Raw genomic sequence first — 18,494 nt, forward strand, 5'->3', positions numbered from 1 at the left:
ACACTCCTGGACCTGTACAATCCTGGGCCTTCCCTGGTCTGGGTCTTCCCTGGCCTGGTCCTGCACACTAATGGGCCTGAACACTCCTGGTCCTGTACACACCTCGGCCTGCACCCTACTGGTCCTGCACACTCCTCTGTTTGCACACACATGGAACTGCACACCCCTTGGCCTGCACACTCCCAGACCTGCACAATCTTGAGCCTGCACAATCCTGGGCCTGTACACTCCTGGGCCTACACACCCCCAGGCCTGCACACTGCTGGGCCTGCACACTCCTGAGCCTCCCTTCTCCTGGGCCTGCACAATCCCTCATCTGCACACTCCTAGGCCTGCACACCCTTGGGCCTGCACACTCCTGGGCCTGCACACTTCTGCAACTTCACACTCATCGGCCTGCACAGTCCACGACCTGCACAATATTGGGCCTGAACACAACTAGGCCTGTATCCTCCTGGATCTGCACACTCCTGGGCCTGCACACTCCTCTGTCTGCACACTCCTGGGCCTTCACACACCTGGGCCCGCACACTCCTGGGCCTGCGCATCCCAGAGCCTGCACACACCTGGGCCTCTACACTCCTGGGCCAGTACAGTCGTGTGCCTGTTCCGCCCCGTGTCTGCACACTCTTGGGACCGCACAGTCCTGGCTATGCACACTCCTTGGCCTGCAGACTCCTAGGCCTGTTCGACTTCTGTCTGCACACCTCTGGGCCTGCACACTACAGGGCCTGCACATACCTGGGCCTGCACGAACCTGGGCCTCTTCACTGCAGGTCCTGCCCTCTCCTAGGCCTGCACACTCCTGGAACTGCACACTCATGGGCCTGCCGTCTCCTGGGCCTGCACACCCCTGTCTCTGCACACTCCGGGGACTGCACACTCCTCGCTCTGTATACTCCTGGGCCTTTACACTCCTGGGCCTGCCGTGGCCTGGGCCTGCACGCTCCTGGGCCTGCACTCTCCTCTGTCTGCACACTCCTGGGCCTTCACACCCCTGGACCTGCACACTCCTGGGCCTGCGCATCCCAGAGCCTGCACACACTTTAGCCTCTACACTCCTGGGCCAGTACATTCGTGTGACTGCTCCGCCCCGTGTCTGCACACTCCTGGGACTGCACAGTCCTGGCTATGCACACTTCTTGGCCTGCAGACTCCTGGGGTTGTTCGACTTGTGTCTGCACACCTCTGGGCCTGCACACTCCAGGACCTGCAAATCCTGGGCCTGCACACAACTGGGCCTGCACACTACTGGGACTCCACACTCTCTGTCTGCACTCTCCTGGGCCTGCACACACCTGGGCCAGCACACTCCAGGGCCTGCTGACTCCTGTGTCTGCACACTCTTGGGCCTGCCTTCTCCTGGGCCCGCACAATCCCTCGTCTGCACACTCCTGGGCCGCACGCTCCTGGGCTTTTCCTCGCCTGGGCCTGCCCCCAGTTCGGCCCGCCCTCTCCTGGACCTGCACACTCTTGGGCCTGCACACTCCTCGGCCTGCCCTCTCCTGGGCCTGCACTCTCCTTGGCCTGCACACTCCTGGGCTTGCACACTCCTGGACCTGCACACTACTGGGCCTGCTGAATCCTGTGTCTGCCCACTCCTGCGTCTGCACACTCGTGTGCCTCCTCCCTCCTGTGCCTGAACACTCCTAGGCATGCACACACCTGGGCCTGCCCTCTCTTGGCCCTGCACTCTCCTTGGCCTGCACACTCCTGGCCTGTTCCCTCCTGCGCCTGAACACCCTTAGGCCTCCCCTACCTGGTTCTGCACACTCCTGGGTTGCACACTCCTGGGCCTGCTCCCACCTATGCCTGCACACTCCTAGGCCTGTTGCCACGTGTGCCGGCACACTCCTGGGACTGCACACTCCTGGGCCTGCCATGGCCTGGGCCTGCACCCTCCACTCTCTGCACACTCCTGGGACTGCTCAGGCCTGAGCCTGTACACTCCTGGGCCTGCACACTTCTGTCTCTGCACACTCTGGTGTCTGCACACTCCTGGACATGCACACTCCTGGGCCTGTACACTCCTAGGCCTGCCCTGGCCTGGGCCTGCACCCTACTGAGCCTGCACACTCCTCTGTATGCACACTCCTGGGCCTGCACACTACTGGGCCTGCACACTCCTGGGCCTCCTCCCACCTATGCCTGCACACTCCTAGGCCTGTTCCCACCTGTGCCAGCAATCTCCTGGGCCTACACACTCCTGCACCTGCACAGTCCTGTGTCTGCACAACCCTGGGCAAGCACACTCTGGGCCTGCACACCCCTGGCCATGCCCTATCCCGGGCCAGCCCCCACTTCGCCCGACCCTCTCATGGACCTGCACACTCCAGGGTCTGCTCACATCTGTCCCTGCACACTCCTGGGCCGGCCCTCTCCAGTGTCTCCACACTCCTGGGCCCGCACACTCCTGGGCCTGCATACTCCTGGACCTGCCCTGTCCCTGGCACCAGCCTCCTTCACCCCAACGGTGCCACTCACACGGCTGTGGCGTCTAGCCAGGAGCCCCCAACCGAAACCCCTCCCGAGGGACCCCCTTGCCGGTCCCCAGGGAAGCAGCGGGGCTCCTCTTACCTGCGAGGCGGAGACGTAGTCCAGCTGCAGCCTGACGTCCAGCTGCCGGGCGTGCAGGGCCAGCGTGCATGAGGACAGCAGGATGGCCGTGATCGGCTGGAAGCTGCCCCCGGAGCCACTACCGCCCCTTGGGGAAGAGGAGGAGGAAAATCCACGTCAGTGCCAAGAACACAGGACCCGTCCACAGAGGGCCCCTCAGGTGTGACAACCCCAGAGGCGCCCGCAGCCGACCTGGGCTGAGAGCCACTTCTCTCGCGGAAGCTCAAGGACCTATGCTGAGCCTCCCTCTCCCTCCCTAAAGAGGGAAAACCCAGAGGTTTTCTAACTTTGCACTCACTGTCCATGTATCAGCCATGTCTAGTTTACCTCCCCAGCACGGCAGACCCCCTCCCTGCCTTCCCCACCCCCTGCAGGCGGCTCTCGGGGGCTGGGGGGGGCGCCCTTCCTCCCTGAGGCCAGCCCTGCTGGGGCAGCAGGTGTAATAGAAAAGACCAGATCTGACTGCCTATTAGATCTGTTCTTTTTCCTTTAACCCTCTGCTGTTTTCCAGGCTGTCTTACCAGCTCTGCACCTTTTGGAAATCAATGTTGCCTTCAGCCTGAAATTGACAGAAGAGCCTGTTCTCAAGGCTCTCAGCCTTCAGGATAAAACCTCTTTTGCTCTCCCATACACACAAGCAGCTGCAGAACAGAAAGTAACATTTGTTTTGTTAGAGGTTTTACAGGGGCCCCATGAGCTGACCCACAACTGCAAAAACAAAGAATTCCTGCACCAAGGACTTTGCACCAACCACCCACAACCCCTCTCCTTTTTAGCGTAAAAGGAGCCTGAATTCTCACTCGGAGAAGGTGGCTCTCCAGGACATTAGCCTGCCATCTTCTCGGTCAGCTGGCTTTCCAAATCAACTCACTATTCTTTACCCCGACACCGCGTCTCCCGATTTCTTGGCCTGTCGTGCGACTTGCGGAATGAGTGTGGACTTGGAAACACAGGGAAGGAAAGCCAAGTCAGGACTCTCACCCTCCGCCTCTGCTCAGAATACCACCAACGGGTTGCTGGGACAGTGGACGGAAAACTGAGGCTGCAACACGACCATGAGCACTGGGCCTGGGTGGGAGAGATGGCGGGTGCTGTCCGAAGCGCACCCGGCCTCCTTCCGAGTCACATCACACCCACGTCCCCAGACCCAGGGAGGCCTGGAGCCCCACACAGCAGAGCGCCTCCAAACCTGCAGATGCCCAGTGACCGGTCCACTGTGCACCCTCTGGCGCCCTCCTCCCCGCTCCTCCTCCTTCTGCCCCGCTGGCTCAGCCCTGGTCCCACCACATCCTCACCCAGGGCCAGCACTGCTGCAGGAACACCCTCGGCAGGCCGCCCAGCCTCACGCCCTCAGGTCCGCACACCTGGTTGGTGCAGCTCTGCCCCTTTCCAGCCCTCACCACCGACTCTCCAACCGCCTGCTCTCCCGCCCTCCGCCCCCAGTCCTACAGAGCGCCTCCTCTGGTCACGGCATCCTGCCCTCCAGGGTCGACAGGGCCTGCACAATCCTGGGCCTGCACACAACTGGGCCTGCACACTCCTGGACCTGCGCACTCCTGGACCTACGCACACCTGGGCCTGCAGGAACCTGGGCCTGTACACTCCCGGGCCCGTTCCGTATTGTATCTGCACACTTCTGGGCCTGCACGCTCCTGGACCTGCGCACACCTGGGCCTGCACGAACTTTGGCCTGTACACTCCTGTATCTGCTCACTCTTGTGACTGCATACTCCTGGGCCTGTACAACCCTGGGCCTGCACCCTCCTGGGCCTGCACACTCCTCTGTCTGCACACTCCGGGGCCTTCCCTCTCCTGGGCCTGCCCCCAGTTCGGCCGGCACTCTCCTGGACTTGCACACTCTTGGGCCTGAACACTACTGGGCCTGCTCCCACGTGTGCCTGCACACTCCTGGGCCTGCACACTCCTGGACCTGTACAATCCTGGGCCTTCCCTGGCCTGGGCCTTCACAGGCCTAGGCTTGCACACTACTGGGCCCACATACTGCTCGAACTGCACACTCATGGGCCTGTACACAACAGGACCTGCACAATCTTGGGCTTGAACACACCTGGGCCTGTATACTCCTGATTCTGTACACTCCAGGGCCTCAACACTGCTGGACCTCACAGCGCTGGGCCTGTACTCTTCTGGGCCTGCACACTCCTGTCTCTGCACACTCCAGTGTCTGCACACTCCTGGGCCTGTACACTCCTGGGCCTGCACAATCCTGTCTGTGCACACTCCAGTGTCTGCAAGCCGCTCAAGGCGCCAAAGCCGCTCAAGCCGCCGAAGCTTCTCAAGCCGCCGAAGCCTCTCAAGCCGCTCAAGCCGCCCAAGCCTCTCAAAGCGCTAAAGCCGCCCAAGCCGCTCAAGCCGCCGAAGCCACTCGAGCCGCCGCACAAGCCGCTCAGACCGCCCAAGCCGCCCAAGCAGCTGAAGCCGCCAAAGCCGCTCAAGCCGCACAAGCCGCCCAAGCCTCTCAAACCGCTCAAGCAGCCGAAGCCTATCAAGCCGCCGCACAAGCCGCTCAAGGCGCCCAAGCCGCTCAAGCCGCCCAAGCCTTTCAAGCCGCTCAGACCGCCGAAGCCTCTCAAGCCGCCCAAGCCTCTCAAACCGCCAAAGCCGCTCAAGCCGCCGAAGCCACTCGAGCCGCCGCACAAGCCGCTCAGACCGCGCAAGCCGCTCAAGCCGCTCAAGGCGCCGAAGCCTCTCAAGCCGCTCAAGGCGCCGAAGCCGCTCAAGCCGCTCAAGGCGCCGAAGCCGCTCAAGCCGCTCAAGGCGCCGAAGCCTCTCAAGCCGCTCAAGCCGCCGAAGCCTCTCAAGCCGCTCAAGCCGCCCAAGCCTCTCAAAGCGCTAAAGCCGCCCAAGCCGCTCAAGCCGCCGAAGCCACTCGAGCCGCCGCACAAGCCGCTCAGACCGCCCAAGCCGCCCAAGCAGCTGAAGCCGCCAAAGCCGCTCAAGCCGCACAATCCGCCCAAGCCTCTCAAACCGCTCAAGCAGCCGAAGCCTATCAAGCCGCCGCACAAGCCGCTCAGACCGCCCAAGCCGCCGAAGCCTCTCAAGCCGCTCAAGGCGCCCAAGCCGCTCAAGCCGCCCAAGCCGCTCAGACCGCCCAAGCCCTCAAGCCGCTCAAGCCGCCGAAGCCTCTCAAGCCGCTCAAGCCGCCCAAGCCTCTCAAACCGCTCAAGCCGCCAAAGCCGCTCAAGCCGCCGCAGCCGCTCGAGCCGCCGCACAAGCCGCTCAGACCGCGCAAGCCGCTCAAGCCGCCGAAGCCTCTCAAGCCGCTCAAACCGCCCAAGCCTCTGAAGCCGCTCAAACCGCCCAAGCCTCTCAAACCGCTCAAACCGCCAAAGCGCCCAAGCCGCCCAAGCCTCTCAAGCCGCCCAAGCCTCTCAAGCCGCTCAAACCGCCCAAGCCTCTCAAACCGCTCAAACCGCCAAAGCCGCCCAAGCCGCTCAAGCCGCCGAAGCCTCTCAAGCCGCCCAAGCCGCTCAAGCCGCCCAAGCCGCCCAAACCTCTCAAGCCGCCCAAGCCTCTCAAACCGCCAAAGCCGCTCAAGCCGCCCAAGCCTCTCAAGCCGCCCAAGCCTCTCAAGCCGCCGCACAAGCCGCTCAGACCGCCCAAGCCTCTCAAGCCGCCGCACAAGCCGCTCAGACCGCCCAAGGCGCCCAGACCGCCCAAGCCGCTCAAGCCGCCCAAGCCCCTCAAGCCCCTCAAGCCTCTCAAGCCCCTCAAGCCGCCGCCCAAGCCTCTCAGAAAGGAACCAGAATTGGGTCCTGATCTCTATTTACCAAAAATCTACTCCAATGCTGGGGGGGGGACTAATCTTGTATTTTAATACGGCTCTGAAAACAAGAGTTAAATTCTCAAAGCATGCAACTGAATTCTAAGGAATAGATTCTAAACTAAGCGAATCTAATTCATAAAAAATAATAGATTTCATCTGCTGTTCTATTACAATGACAGTACGGTGCTATAGAGAGTAGAAACAAAATCAAGTATAGAAGGCAGTTCTGGGAACAAAAGAGTTCCATCTACAGAAAATCTTTTCATCTGCACTACATTAGGGATTCTTAAAGTTTTTCAAAAGGATAAGTTATACTTACTACTTTCAAGTTAATGGTTTATAATTACGGCTTTAACATAATGACTCATCAACTTTCTTTCCATATAAATATATCACCTCACAATTCATAAAGTGACAAATGTTCAAATAGGCACTAGGCAAATTTTAAACTCCTTAAATTACATACATATATTAGAAAAATGTCTCAAGATTGGATTACTGGGCCACAAATATAACTGATGAAATAAATGAAATAAATGTTGGTTTTGATACAAATATTTCATTCCATGGTATTTTTCAGATGAGAGCCACGAAAATGCATTGTAATGTCAAAATTACAGCTAGTTATCTTTTTCTTTGTATACATATACATTTTTATCACTTTATATTAAACTTTAAAAGAAGAAAATATCCTAAAGTTTAATTAAGAGTTTTAAATCACAGGAATTTACTAATTTATATCTATGAACAGTGATAAACATTTGGTAGAAAAAACATAATTCTTTTAGTTCAATGCAAGGGACATAACTTTACTAACGAAAATGATTTTAATGTAATTCTTATGCTATGTGTTTACATAAGTATAAATTGGTTCATCTTATTTACATTTCTTGGCCTGAAACTACTTTTAATATGTTTACAAGACAATTAAAACGAATTTGTCAAACCACGTAGTTTCTGCATGATTGGCATTAAAGCTTTTCCTGCTGGTTTTAATGAGAACTTTGGACCAAATGTGTTAGAAGCACCTTCTAATTAAACAACAAAAATTAAGAGTTTGTAGCAGAATGAACTTTGTTAAGACTTAAGATTTTATTTTCTAAAGACTTATCTGAAAACGTATACAATTTAGTGACAGTAGTTCTAGTACAAAGTAGAAAGGAGCCAGAACAGAAAAGCAGCTTCTTACCTTCGCAGGCTCTCGCGTCCTCCCCGACGGGCCGTCTTGAGTTTCCGCTCCTTTGGAACGTCCGCGCCTTCTCTTCCGCGCTCCTCCTGCGCCGTGTTTCTTCACGGAAGGAAAGTACATTCTCTCCCCGACTCCTTCAGGACATTTCATTAAAGCCATAATGGACTCAGTTCTCTGCTGAGACATTTTCAAGAGGGAAGAGGGCCCTGTCCGTTCCGGCCCTCCACACTGTCGGGGCGGGTTCTCCTCAATTCCGCCCGGAGTCGCTCCCTCGGCAGCTGAGAGGGAACTTGCCAGAAGCTGTGGCTGACTGCACAGGCGGGACGGAGGGGTGGAGGGGGGGTCTGCGCGCATGCGCACAGGCCGCCCAAGCCGCCGCCCAAGCCGCCGCCCAAGCCGCCGCCCAAGCCGCCGCCCAAGCCGCCGCCCAAGCCGCCGCCCAAGCCGCCGCCCAAGCCGCCGCCCAAGCCGCTCAGACCGCCCAAGCCTGTCAAGCCGCCAAAGCCGCTCAGACCGCCCAAGCCGCTCAAGCCTCCCGAGCCTCTCAAGACTCTCAAGCCGCCCAAGCCGACCAAACCGCCCAAGCCTCTCAAGCCGCCGCCCAAGCCTCTCAAGCCTCTCAAGCCGCCACTGCCCCGATATTGCGGTGCCAAATTCAGCGGAAAAACGGAGCCCAAACGTAGCACAGACAAGGTAGCTGTTGGTTTACATACATAACCTGATTTAATTACTCAACTGAGGAACAAAGGATTTTCTTGTGGATCTGTGTATTCTCAAATTCTTAGGGCAATTAAAAAAAATGACAGATTACTTCTCTAGTCTTTATCTAGTTCCGATAGTAGACTTCGATGGCCTTCTATTTACTTATTCATTCACTTAACAAAGCCCGCATCATCTCCCTAAGACCAATAATCTCCCCAAGCACACATCATCTCCCCAAGCCCAATCATCTCCCCAAGCACACATCATCTACCCAATCAACTTAATCACCCCAACCCGCATCATCTCCCCAAGTCTGCATCTACTGCCCAAGCCCACATCATCTCCCCAAGAACAATCATCTCCCCAAGCCCACATAATCTCCCCAAGCCTAATCACCTCCCAAGCCCAATCACCACCCTAAGCCCACATCATCTCCCCCAATCATCTCCCCAAGCCCACATCATCTCCCCAAGCCTAAATATCCCAAAAGGCACATATTCTCCCCAAACCAGCATCATTTCCCAAGTGAGCATCATTTATCCGATCCTGTGTTATGTCGCAAAGCCAGCGTAGTATCTGCAACCCACATTATTTACACAGTGCTGCATCAACTTCCCAAGCCAACATGATCTCCCCAGCTCACATCATCTCTCAGAAATCACATAGTCTCCCAAAGCCCGCATCGTCTCCCCGAGCCCGCATCGAATGCCCAAGTCCACATCATCTATGCAGGCCCATATGTCCCCAAGCCGACCTCAACGCCCTAAGCCCGCATGATGCCCCTAAGCCCGCAAGATGCCCCCAAGCCCGCATCATCTCCCCAAGCCCACATCATCTTCTCAAGCCCGCATCATCTCCCCAAGCCGCATCACCTCCCCAAGTTGCATCATCTCTCCAAGCCGCATCACCTCCCCAAGACCAATCATCTTCCCAAGCCCAATCACCTCCCCAAGGCCAATATTCTTCCCAATCCAGAATCATCTCCCTAAACCCTAATCTCCCAAAAAGCACATATTCTCCCCAATCCCGCATCATTTCCCACATCAGCATCATCTAGCCGAGCCCTTGTTATGTCCTCAAGCCGGAGAAATATCTGCAAGCCTACATTATTTACACAGGCCTGCATCAAGTTCCCAAGCCAACATGATCTCCCCAGCTCACATCATCACTGAGAACCCACATAGTTTCCCCAGGCCCGCATCATCTCCCCAAGCCCGCATCGACTCTCCGAATCCACATCATGTATCAGGCCGACATGACACAAGCCGACCACGCCACCCTTAGCCCGCATCATGTCCCCAAGAAAAAATCATCTCCCCAAGCCCGCATGATCTCCCAAGCCTACTTCATCTCCCAAAGCCTGCATCATCTCCCTGAGCTCACAGCATATCTGCAAGACCGCTTCAACACCCCAAACCCGATTCATCAACCACAGTCCAATCATCTCCCCAAACCAACATCATGTCTACAATCCACATCTCCCCAGTCCACATCATCTCCCTAAGGCCAATCATCTCCCCAAGCCCACATCATCTCCACAAGCCCGCATCATCTCCCTAAGCCCAATCATCTCCTCAAGCCCAAATCTCACAAAAGGCACATTGTCTCCCCAAGCCTGCTACATTTCCCAAGCCCGCGTCATATAGCCGAGCCTGTGTCATGTCCCCAAGCCAGAGTAATGTCTGCAGGCCCGCATCATTTACCCAAGCCTGCATCATCTCCCCAAACCCATTCATCTCCCTAAGCCCGCATCATAACCACAAGCCAACATGATCTCCCCAAGCTCACATCATCTCCCTGATCCCACATAGTCTCCCCAATTAGTATCATCTCCCCAGCCCGCATCGACTCCCCGAGCCCACATCATGTTTCCCTGCCCACATGTCCCCAAGCTGATCTCACCACTCTAAGCCCGCATCATGTCCCAAAGTACAAGTCATCTCCCCAAGTCCACATGCCCTCCCAAGCCGACGTCATCTCCCAACGTCTGCATCATCTCCCTGAGCCCGCCGCGTATCTGTAAGACCGCTTCGTTACCACAAGCCCGAGTCATCTCCCACAGACCAATCATCTCCCCAAGACATCATGTCTCAAACCTTCATCTCCCCAAGCCCAATCATCTCCCCAAGCCCACATCTCCCAAAATGCACATCATTTCACCAAGCCTGCATTATTGCCCAAGGCCGCATCATCTAGCCGAGCCCGGATCATGCTCCCAAGTCGGGGTAGTACCTGCGAGACTGCATCAATTACAAACGCCTGTGTCATCTCCCGGAGTCGCATCATTTCCCCAAGCCCGCATTATCTCCCCAAGCAAACATCTCCCCAAGCCCACATCATCTCCAAAGCCCGCATCATATACTCAAGCCCACATCATCACCCCAAGCCTGAGTCATCTCCCACAGTCCAATCACCTCCCCAAACCCAATTATCTCCGCAAGCCAACATCATCTCCCCAAGCCTAATTGTCTCCCAAAGCCCACATCATCTCCCCAAGCCCAATCATCTCCCCAATCCAGAATCATCTCCCTAAGCCCAAATCTCCCAAAAGGCACATATTCTCCCCAAGCCCGCATCATTTCCCACATCCGAATCATGTAGCCGAGCCTGTGTTATGTCCCCAAGCCGGCGTAATATCTGCAAGCCCACATTATTTACACAGTCCTGCATCATCTCCCCAAGCCAACATGATCTACCCAGCTCACATCATCTCTCACAAACCACATAGTCTCCCCAAGCCCGCATCATCTCCCCAAGCCCACAACATGTTCCCCAAGCCCAATCATCTCCCCAAGCCCGCATCATCTCCCTACCCCGATCATATCCACAACCCCGCATCATCTCCCCAAGTCCCCATCATCTCCCCAGGACAAATTGTCTCCCCCATCACACAACATCTCCCCAAGCCCGCATCATCTCCCTAAGCCCAGTCGTCTCCCCAAGCCCACATCATCTCCCAAAGCCCACATCATCAACCCAAGACCACATATCTCCCCAAGCCCACATTATCTCCCCAAGCCGGCATAGACTCCCCGAGCCCACATTATATTTCGAGGCCCACATGTTCCCTAGCCGACCTCACCACCCTAACCCCGCTTCATTTCCGCAAGCCCACATGATAGCCCCAAGTCCAATCATCTCCCCAAGCCCACATCACCTCCTGAAGCCCACATCATCTCCCCAAGTCCAATCATCTCCCCAAGCTCACATCATCTCCCCGAGCCCACATAATCTCCGCATACCCACATCATATCCCTAAGCCCAATCATCTCCCAAAGTCCAAGTTCCCAAAGCTCCCATTATCTACCCATCCGCATCATTTACCCAGGCCTGCATCATCTCCACAAGCCAACATGATTTCCCCAAGCACAAATCATCTCCCCAAGGCTGCATCATCTCCGTGAGCTGACAGCATATCTGCAAGACCGCTTCATCACCCCAAACCCGATTCATCTCCCACAGTCCAATCACCTCCCTAAGCCCACATCATGTCTCCAACTCACATTTCCCCAAACCCGAATCATCTCTCCAAGACAAGTCATCTCCCCAAACCCACATCATCTTCCCAAGCACGCATCATCTCCCTAAGCCTAAATATCTTCCCAAACCCACATCATCTCACAAAGCCCACAGCATCTTCCGAAGTCCAATCATCTCCTAAACCCACATCATCTCCCCAACCCGCATCATCTCCCCAAGTCCGCATCTACTGCCCAAGCCCACATCATCTCCCCAAGACCAATCATCTCCAAAAGCCCGCATCATCTCCCTAAGAACAGTAATTTCCGCAAGCACACATCATCTCCCCAAGCCCAATCATCTCCGCAAGCACACATCATCTACCCAATCAACTTAATCACCCCAACCCGCATCATCTCCCCAAGTCTGCATCTACTGCCCAAGCCCACATCATCTCCCCAAGAACAATCATCTCCCCAAGCCCACATAATCTCCCCAAGCCTAATCACCTCCCAAGCCCAATCACCACCCTAAGCCCACATCATCTCCCCAAGCCCAATCATCTCCCCAAGCCTAAATATCCCAAAAGGCACATATTCTCCCCAAACCAGCATCATTTCCCAAGTGAGCATCATCTACCCGATCCTGTGTTATGTCGCAAAGCCGGCGTAATATCTGCAACCCACATTATTTACACAGTGCTGCATCAACTCCCCAAGCCAACATGATCTCCCCAGCTCACATCATCTCTCAGAAATCACATAGTCTCCCAAAGCCCACATCGTCTCCCCGAGCCCGCATCGAATGCCCAAGTCCACATCATCTATCCAGGCCCATATGTCCCCAAGCCGACCTCAATGCCCTAAGCCCGCATGATGCCCCTAAGCCCGCATGATGCCCCCAAGCCCGCAACATCTCCCCAAGCCCACATCATCTCCTCAAGCCCGCATCATCTCCCCATCCGCATCACCTCCCCAAGCCGCATCTCCTCCCCAAGTTGCATCATCTCCCCAAGCCGCATCACCTCCCCAAGACCAATCATCTCCCCCAGCCCAATCACCTCCCCAAATCCAATCATCTCCCCAATCCAGAATAATCTCCCTAAGCCCTAATCTCCCCAAAAGCACATATTCTCCCCACGCCTGCATCATTTCCCACATCAGCATCATCTAGCCGAGCCTCTGTTATGTCCCCAAGACGGCGTGATATCTGCAAGCCCACATTATTTACACAGTCCTGCATCATGTCCCCAGGACAACATGATCTCCCCAGCTCACATCATGTCTCAGAAACCACATAGTCTCCCTAGGCCCGCATCATCTCCCCAAGCCCGCATCGACTCTCCGAGTCCACATCATGTATCCAGGCCGACATGTCCCCAAGTCGACCTCACCACACTAAGCCTACATGATGTCCCCAAGCACAAATCATCTCCCCAATCCTGCATCATCTCCCGAAGCCTGCATCATCTCCCTAAGACCAATCATCTCCCCAATCCCAAATCTCCCAACAGGCACATAGTCTCCCCAAGCCCGCATTATCTCTCCAAACCAGCATAGACTCCCCCTGTCCACATTATGTTTCGAGGCCCACATGTCCCCTAGCCGACCTCACCACCCTAAGCCCGCTTCATTTCCGCAAGCCCACATGATCACTCCAAGTCCAATCATCTCCCCAAGCCCACATCACCTCCTGAAGCCCACATCATCTCCCCAAGTCCAATCATCACCCCAAGCTCACATCACTTCCCCGAGCCCACATAGTCTCCGCATGCCCACATAATATCCCTAAGCCCAATTATCTCCTGAAGTCCAAGTTCCCATAGCTCACATTATCTCCCCAAGCCCGCATCATCTACACCAGGCCCTGATCATCTCCCCATGCCTGCATCATCTCCCCAAGCCTGCATCATGTCCTTAAGCCCAATCATCTCCCCAAGCACACAGCATCTCCACAAGCCCGCATCATCTCCCTAAGCCCAAGCATCTCCTCAAGTCCATATCTCCCAAAAGGCACATTGTCTCCCCAAGCCCACTTCATTTCCTAAGCCCGCGTCATCTAGCCGAGCCTGTGTCATGTCCCCAAGCCGGCGTAATATCTACAAGCACGCGTCATCTCCCCAACACCAAACATCTCCAAAACCCCACACCATCTCCCCAAGCCTGCTTCATCTCCCCAAGCACAAATTATCTCCACAACCCTGCATGATCTGTCAAGCCCACGTCATCTACCAAAGCCTGCATCATCTCCCTCAGCCCACAGGAAATCTGCAAGACGGCTTCATCACCCCAAGCCTGAGTCATCTCCCACAGTCAAATCATATCCCCAAGCCCGCATCATCTCCCTAAGCCCAATCATCTCCCCAAGCACACATCATCTCCCCAACCAACGTAATCTCCCCAACCCGCATCATCTCCCCAAGTTTGCATCTACTGCCCAAGCCCACATCATCTCCCCAACACCAATCATCTCCCCAAGCCCAAATCTCCCAAAAGGCACATAGTCTCCCCAAGCCCGCATTATCTCTCCAAACCTGCATAGACTCCCCGTGTCCACATTATGTTTCGAGGCCCACATGTCCCCTAGCTGAACTCACCACCATAACCCGCATCATTTCCTGAAGCAAAAATCATCTCCCGAAGCCCAAATCATCACCCCAAGCCCAATCACCTCCACAGGCCCACATCATCTCCCCAAGGCCAATCATCTCCCCAATCCAGAATCATCTCCCTAATCCCAAATCTCCCAAAAGACACATATTCTCCCCAAGCCCGCATCGTTTCCCACATCAGCATCATCTAGCCGAGAGTGTGTTATGTCCCCAAGCCGGCGTAATATCTGCAAGCCCACATTATTTACACAGTCCTGCATCATCTCCCCAAGCCAACATGATCTACCCAGCTCACATCATCTGTCACAAACCACATAGGCTCCCCAAGCCCGCATCATCTCCCCAAGCCCGCAACATGTTCCCCAAGCCCAATCGTCTCCCCAAGTCCGCATCATCTTCCTACCCCGATCATATCCCCAACCCCGCACCATCTCCCCAAGTCCCCATCATCTCCCCAAGACAAATTGTCTCCCCAATCACACATCATCTCCCCAAGCCTGCATCATCTACCTAAGCCCAGGCATCTCCCCAAACCCACATCATCTCCCGAAGCCCACATCACCTCCCTAAACCCACATCATCTCCCCAAGCCCCATCAACTCCCCAAACCCACATCATCTGCCCAAGCCCAATCTTCTCCCCAAGCCTGCATCATCTCCCCAAGCCCAAATCTCCCAAAAGGCACATAATCCCCCCAGGCTGCATCATTTCCCATGTCAGCATCATCTAGCCGACCCTGTGTCATGTCTCAAAGCTGGCCTATTATCTGCAAGCCCGCTTCATTTACACAGGCCCACATCATCTCCTCAAGCTTGCATCATCTCCCTAAGCCCAATCATCTCCCCAAGCCCAATCATCTCCCAAAGCCCGCATCATCTCCACAAGCCGGCATCATCTCCCCAAGCCCGCATCATCTCCCCAAGCCTGCATCATGTCCCAAAGCCTGCATTATCTCTCGAAGTCAATCATCTCCCCAAGCTGACATCATCTCCCCAAGCCCAATCGTCTCTCAAAACACGCATCATCTCCCTAACCGAATCATCTCTCCAACCCCGCATCATCTCCCCAAGCCCGCATCATCTCCCAAAGCCAGCATTATCTCCCTAAGTCTAATCAACTGCCCAAGCCCAAATCTCCCAAAAGGCACATTTTCTCCCCCTGCCCGCATCATCTAGCCGGCCTGTGTCATGTCTTGAAGCTGGACTATTATCTGCAAGCCAGATACACATGACTCTATATAAAATAAACAACAAGGTCCTAATGTAGAGCACAAAGAATGATATTCAGTTTCTGATAATGACATATAATGGAGAAAAATCTGAAGACAATTGCTTTGCTGTATGTGCGAAACTGTTACCGAGTCCAAGCTCTGCTCCCTGCACGACAGGCCAATAAATCAAAAGATGAGGTGTTGGGGCAAAGAAAGGCACCTTATTTTGGAAAGCCAGCCGACTGAGAGGATGGCCGACTAATGCCTTGGAGAACCATCCTCCCCCAGTCAGAATACGGGCTCATTCTATACCAAAAAAAAAAAGGTGGGGTGTGTGTCAGTTGCTGTAAACTTCTTGCTGCAGGAGTTCTCTGGTCCCGCAGCTGTCCCCATGCACCAGGTCAGGATGCTCCTGCAAAACCTCCAACAAAACAAGTGTTACTTTCTAGCCTGCAGCTTGTTGTTCCCGGAGTGCAGAAGCCTCGGAGGCCAGCGCCCGAGAACAGGCTCTCCTGTCTATCTCAGGCTAAAGGCAACATTGTTTCCCAAAAGCTGCAGAGCCAGCAAGGCTAAGCCTGGAAAACAGGGCCCAGGGTTTAAGGAAAAGGAACAGACCTAACGTGGAGTCAGATTTGTTCTTTTCTATTACATCACCAGTATTTATTATTGTCATTATTTTTTAAACTGCGCATGAAAAGATGCTCAACTTCGCTAATAGTTAGAGAAATGCAAATCCAGCCAACAATGTATTGAAAAATCCAAAGTAATCAAAAGCAGAGCACAGGACAGTGAACCCTCTGTGCCCATCTGCTGCAAGGATCATGAACTCCTGCCACTCTTGTTGGACAGATACTCAACATCCCTGCTCCTATGCGATTCTGGGGTTTTGGTGGGGGGGATGAGGCTTATTTATTTTAATGGAGATACTGGGGACTGAAGCCAGGACCTTGTGTAGGCGAGGCACGCGCTCTGCCACTGAGCTGTACCGTCTCCCCCTCCCCAAGCTTTTCTGACACACATCCAGGACATCATTTCAGACCTAAATACTTCAGTGATTCAATACTCAGTTAACTATATTAAATTACCCATTATCCCAAAGAACAGGCACTAAACTCAAAACAAAACACCTTGAGCCCTCTGGCCACACAGATGTGCCCCCCCCACCCTGGTCAGAGGGCACTGGTTCGCCTTTCATGTGGACTCTTAGCAAGATGTTCTGGAAAGGGGCTGCGTGCATCAGGTCACATACTTCTAAAGACCAGAACAAAGAGAGAAGGTCACGTGAGGTAGTTTATCTCACAGCAAAGATGGACAAAGAAATCAGTGCTGAAAACAAGGCACATCTTTGTCACTTAGTGAAAAATAAATGGAGTCTTGTGGCTGGTGGAAATGTTCTCTGCTGTCCACCGAGGTAGCTGCCGGCCACCTGTGGTGATCAAGTCCTTGGAACGTGGCTAAGGAACTGAATTTTCAGTTTACTTTCTTTTGACTAATTTCAACGTGGACACGCACAAACCCAGCCTTGAACGTGGCCTTTGCTTTCCAGCACTGATGGCCTGACAGCCGTCCCTGCACAGACAGAAAGAAGGCACTTCCTGTGCAAACAGGGCAGGAGGCAGGAGGAAGGGATGGCACCAGTGTCCCCAGAGCCCCACACAAAGTTCTGAGCAGTGGCCCTGAACGTGCTGCTGGGTCACCAGCTGCTTTAGAGAGGTGATGACACCCTACACCACGCACAGCCCATCCACTCTCCAGGAGAACCCAGTGTGGAGAAAAATTTACTTCCAGCATCACAGGGGTGACAGAACTCCCAAAGCCCCACCGTGCATCCACAGATGGTCAAGCACAGGGCACCCTTCCCGAGTCTGGGGCCCACAAACAGGAAGGCTCCCCCGACTGGTGCCTTCACCTCAGGGCAGAAGATGAGCATGAGTTTCTGCACCTCCTACTCTACACCTAACCTGAAATCATAAAGCAGGTTATTAAACAGAAATCACAGTCAAAGCATATGACTGCCAAGAGTTTCCCTTGAGGAGCTCCCCCAGGGTGACAAAGCTAAGACCAAGAGGAAGGAGAGAAGGCTTTCTGTCCCCAACAGATGAGGGTCCTGTTGTCACCTAACAGACACCTCATGCAGCGGTCAGCAGGCATCCCCAGCTCCACCAGAACCCCCCAGAGGGAGGCAGCTCACCCAAGCTCCTGGTCACCTGTGCCTGAATCCTGTGCACAGAATACATGTGACAGATGCACTCAGAGCACCCACACGAGCTGTTCCCGGGCCTCCTCGAGAAGTGTGTATGTGTGGCGGCGTTGGGGGGGACATTCTCAAGGAAGGAGAGCACCGGATGGTGAGGCACAGCTTGCAAACAGGAACGAGGGTGGTGTCTGTGGGAGCCTATGCTTCTACAGAAAGGTAGAGGAATGTCACCAGTCATGTGCTGTGGTCTCCAGGAGATATTTACTGGCAAGCAAAACAAGCAAAGTGGAGATAGGTGATAGGCCAGCCTGCACCAGCAGGGCAGCAGGGCATTTGGAAGGTGACTGAGTACAAGAAAGTGGCCCAGCCAATGGGGGGCATGCACTGTTCAGTCGTACCCATTCCCAGACGTCCTACTCTTCCATTTACCTACAGCAGTTTCTACTAAGAGGATATAGCAACGCCCCCTCCTTTATCATGAACTGGGCAATATTTCTGGCAGATGAACTCTGTAACTCTTCTCTGTCACTACAGAAATATTATTCTCTGGCACTTGTTTCTGAACTGAAATAGCTTCTAAGGGTGTGCCATTCAGTGACTTATCAGCTTAAAATTGTCTAAAAGTAGGCAGCATTTGCTCCCTTACTGCACTGCTCCAGAGTGTGTGCTACAGTGTTGCCAGACTCTTTAGTAACTGTTATCCAAACTGTTCATAGTGGGGAT

The 18,494-nt window shown here is 54.5% G+C and overlaps 1 protein-coding gene across 1 annotated transcript in view; it reads right to left on the minus strand.

The window, feature by feature from the left end:
- LOC140689400 (uncharacterized) overlaps window positions 1–18,494 on the minus strand; it is a 106,362-nt gene that overhangs the window by 69,937 nt on the left and 17,931 nt on the right. The window contains exon 4 of the mRNA XM_072950118.1: window positions 2,578–2,704. Within this exon, the coding sequence (XP_072806219.1) occupies window positions 2,578–2,704 (127 nt within the window). The remainder of the gene's footprint in view (window positions 1–2,577; window positions 2,705–18,494) is intronic.

The sequence above is a fragment of the Vicugna pacos genome, chromosome 26 (assembly GCF_048564905.1).
Source record: "Vicugna pacos chromosome 26, VicPac4, whole genome shotgun sequence".
Taxonomy (NCBI): domain Eukaryota; kingdom Metazoa; phylum Chordata; class Mammalia; order Artiodactyla; family Camelidae; genus Vicugna; species Vicugna pacos.